Source organism: Sinocyclocheilus grahami, unplaced genomic scaffold (genome assembly GCF_001515645.1).
Source record: "Sinocyclocheilus grahami isolate Dianchi unplaced genomic scaffold, SAMN03320097.WGS_v1.1 scaffold79.1, whole genome shotgun sequence".
Classification (NCBI taxonomy): Eukaryota; Metazoa; Chordata; class Actinopteri; order Cypriniformes; family Cyprinidae; genus Sinocyclocheilus; species Sinocyclocheilus grahami.
This window is the reverse complement of record NW_015505258.1, coordinates 349,858-353,606: the sequence shown is the minus strand read 5'-3', so window position 1 is coordinate 353,606 and position 3,749 is coordinate 349,858. Positions and strand designations below refer to the sequence as shown.

Genomic DNA, 3,749 nt, shown 5'->3' with positions numbered 1-3,749 from the left:
TTTACTGCTCAGGGTCATTTAACACATATTGACTTTATGTGACAACATGCCCCAATTGCTGGAGTGCCAGTCTTTAATGTGTCTGTTTCTGTATGTATGTAGGTGTATGTGGGGTGAACATCAGCTGTCCGTCTCCTCTAGTGCGAGGTACACTAGGAGGCTCTGCTCTTCTCTCAGTGACCTACACCAGCACCAGCTCCGACCAGCCCGTTATTAAGTGGCAGCTGAAGAGGGACAAACCTGTCACTGTGGTCCAGTCCATTGGTACAGACATCATCGGGAACCTGAGGCCCGAATACCGCGGCCGAATCCTCCTATACGAGAACGGCTCTCTGCTCCTGCATCACCTGCAGCTGTCAGACGAGGGTGCCTATGAGGTGGAGATCTCCATCACTGATGATACCTTCACTGGGGAGCGATACGTCAACCTTACTGTGGATGGTAAGACAGACATAGACATTCCACTTAAGTCAAGAGCAACTTTCTTTATACATGTTGTCCTGTTCTATCACAGTTCCAGTGTCCAGGCCTTTTGTTCACATGGTGGCCTCGTCCGTCCTAGAGCTGACTGAGCTCTTCATACTGAACTGCACTCACGATAGTGGCACCAAACTCACCTATAGCTGGCAGAAGGGTGGGAAATCTTTGACCAATGACTCGCGTCTGCTCCTGTCACGTGACCAGAAGGTCTTGACCATCTCCCGTGTTGTGATGTCAGATGATGACGTCTACAGCTGTAGGGTGGAGAACCCCATCAGCAGTATGAAGAGCCTGCCTGTCAAACTCACTGTCTACAGTAGGTGTTGAGACTCTAAAATGTTACAAAATGTTACATTAAATCTTGCTATGTTACCTAATAGGAACACATACAAATTGGAAAGCAAAAATAACCAAAAGATGCATGACATCTACATTCTTGCATTTGGCAGACATGTTTATCCAAAGTAACTAAACTTGCATTCAGTGTAAACATTTACATTTGATCAGTTATTGCTTTCCCTGGGAATCGAACCCATGACCTTGGCATTGCTAACACCATGTACTGTTTGAGCTACAGGAAAGCCTTGATACATTTCCCCTATATGGGTGCATATTAGTACCATAAAGGTATACGTATTAGTACCTAAATGGTACATTTTAGTGTGATGTAAAAGTGTACTGCCCCATTGATAGCTTTTCTACCTTTTTTTATAGGTAGAGTACATTTAAAAAATGACATAAACAAATAAATAGAGGCGTTTGCGTGTAGGATGGTATAAAATAGTGTGAATATTGTACATTACATTTTGAATACAAATTATACTTCAAAAACATATATTCAAGGCTTTAAGCATTTAAAGGGATATTCACCCCCAAAATAGAAGTAAATTCTTGAATTAGTTAATCATCTTCAAGTTGTTTCAGAAATTTCTGTGCAATATAAAGACATTTTTATGTAGCTCTTTTCCAGTAAACAGTAGTTCATTGAGACCATGACTGTCAAAATCCATAAAAGAAATTTAGAAAAAAAACTTATTCCAAGTCTTCTGAAGCAGTGTTGTTGTTATTGTTGTTGTAAACTAAAACTATTAGAAACCAGTTTTAGTAACTGAAATAAAGCTGAAATTAAACAAAGAATACATATTATATAAAAAAAATTATTATTATTGTTATTATTTCCAGGATTTCCCTGATGGAACAGATGAGTCTTCCTGTAATTATATCAATCCTATTGATCCCCTCAGCCCACCTTGTTATCCCAGCATGGCTCCACCTTCTGCACACTCTCCAGATGCTTATATGCATTCAGGAAGAAGATACCCGCGTACCCCCATCCCCTCTCCTCCATCAACCCCTCATCCGACTCTCACTCCACCACACATGGGCAGCTTAACACGCAAACCCCACCCTCAGAGACTAAGCCCCTCCCCTCCACATGCAGAAGAACTTCCGATTGAACCAGAAAACAATATGCACCACCACAGCCTCCCACGATGAGCAAGACGATAGAGTTTTGAATGTAAAATGTCACGTATAATGTCAGATTATGAGACTATGTGGGTATGGTCATTTTAATTAGTTATCTTATGTAAATTGTAGTATTTTATGCTTTTCAAAAGCTATAGGTGAATGAATGGTGTACAGGACCAAAATGTGTAGTTGAAAAGTAAGAAACTAATTTACTAGAGGAGTATGTGGGTGTACTGGATGGTTTAACTGTTTTTGTATACTAATAGAAACATTAGATTTTTATCAGATTCAGCTGTGGTTTATAACTTAAACTAAACCAATTTTAAAAATAAAAATACTGTTATACTGTTTAATTTCATCTACATTGAGCAATTTTGGGATCTCTTAGGATGTACTGTAAATATGACTTTATGTCAGTATTAAAATGATTTTATTCTTTTTGTTTGTTTATTTGTTTTGACAGAAATATCACTTAATATCACTTGCTTTCTGAATATTCAAAAGGACAAAAAGACAAACATTCAGGGACACAATTGGCAATTTACACGTTTTAACCACCAGAGGCTCCCACATCACTATCACTCAATTAAACATCTGCGCCATTTCAAAGCCTCTCCTTCCCGTTTTCTGCAGAACAATAGAAATTGTTTTTAATTGAGTCACTTTAACTTGATTTACTGAGTGAATAAATGATAGCATTTCTCCCTCATTATAGAAAGTTTTACCTGAAGGTTTTGGTTGTGTTACCCAAATACTTAAAGAGCATGTTGAAAATGTCTATATTGTATATAAATCTTAACATGTAATCTAAAAAAGCAGTAAACGCTGACGCCGTCATCAGATAATGGCGCTCTATCTTGTTCATCTAGTTCTGTCCATCACAACACAAGAGCGGGAACGGGAGTTTACCTCAGGCACTCCTGGCAGTTCTGCCGGCATGCGAAACCTCACAACACCCCAAGCTAACTACAGCTTGATTTTTTTTACTTTTTTTTTTTTTTAAGTAGCTCATGACAATCAAACAGCAAAGCTTGTCATGTCCATAGACATAATATGGTCATGTCTACCTCAGCTGTCCTGCATTAGATGGACAGGCTGGCGAACCCAGAAACATCATAACCGTTTATGCCGAGGGGAAACAAACCATTCGAGCTAACGCGCGGAGACCTTGTTAGGCGCTTGATCTTTACTTTTTGTGATGATTTCGACTGATTTTTGCTTGGTGCAATGCCGAAAAGTTGCTGTGTGGCGTTCTGTACCTCTAATAAGTTAAAAAACCTGATCTGACGATGTATATGACCGATACACTGCAATGATCTGTCGTTAGTCCCCTGCACCGCAACCCAGTTCTGATGGGGCTTACAGTAACCCTCCTGATGGGGCTTACAGTAACCCTCCTTCGCATCGCAATCAAACAAATCTCACTCCCTGATATTTTGTGATGTCATAATCTATTAAAACATTTATTTCATATTATTATACACAATCCCTTACGAAAATTAGCAATGGCATTACTATAGTAAAAGTATAGTAGGCTAACTATGTTTTTTGGCGTTTTTATTACCAATTGTAGCCTATAACCACAGTTTTACTACAAATACCATGGTTAAATATGGAGCAAAATATGTTGTTTTTACCATGGTTTAACTATAGTAACCAATAACCAAGTTTTTTGGTATTTTATATACATATTTTCATGTTATCTTTATTTTACGGTATGTATTTGTGAAAATGATTAGGCAGCAGCAGCACACACCACATAGAATAACGCTGCGCATTTCAAGGCACTTCAGTGGACA

The 3,749-nt window shown here is 38.7% G+C and overlaps 1 protein-coding gene across 1 annotated transcript in view; it reads left to right on the top strand.

Moving 5' to 3' along the window:
• LOC107586299 (hepatocyte cell adhesion molecule-like) overlaps positions 1-929 on the top strand; it is a 3,463-nt gene extending 2,534 nt beyond the window's left edge. Inside the window, exons 2-3 of the mRNA XM_016273582.1 lie at positions 103-441; positions 515-929. Coding sequence (XP_016129068.1) covers positions 103-441; positions 515-807 — 632 coding nt within the window. The 3' untranslated portion in view covers positions 808-929. The remainder of the gene's footprint in view (positions 1-102; positions 442-514) is intronic.
• Positions 930-3,749: the final 2,820 nt, after the last annotated feature.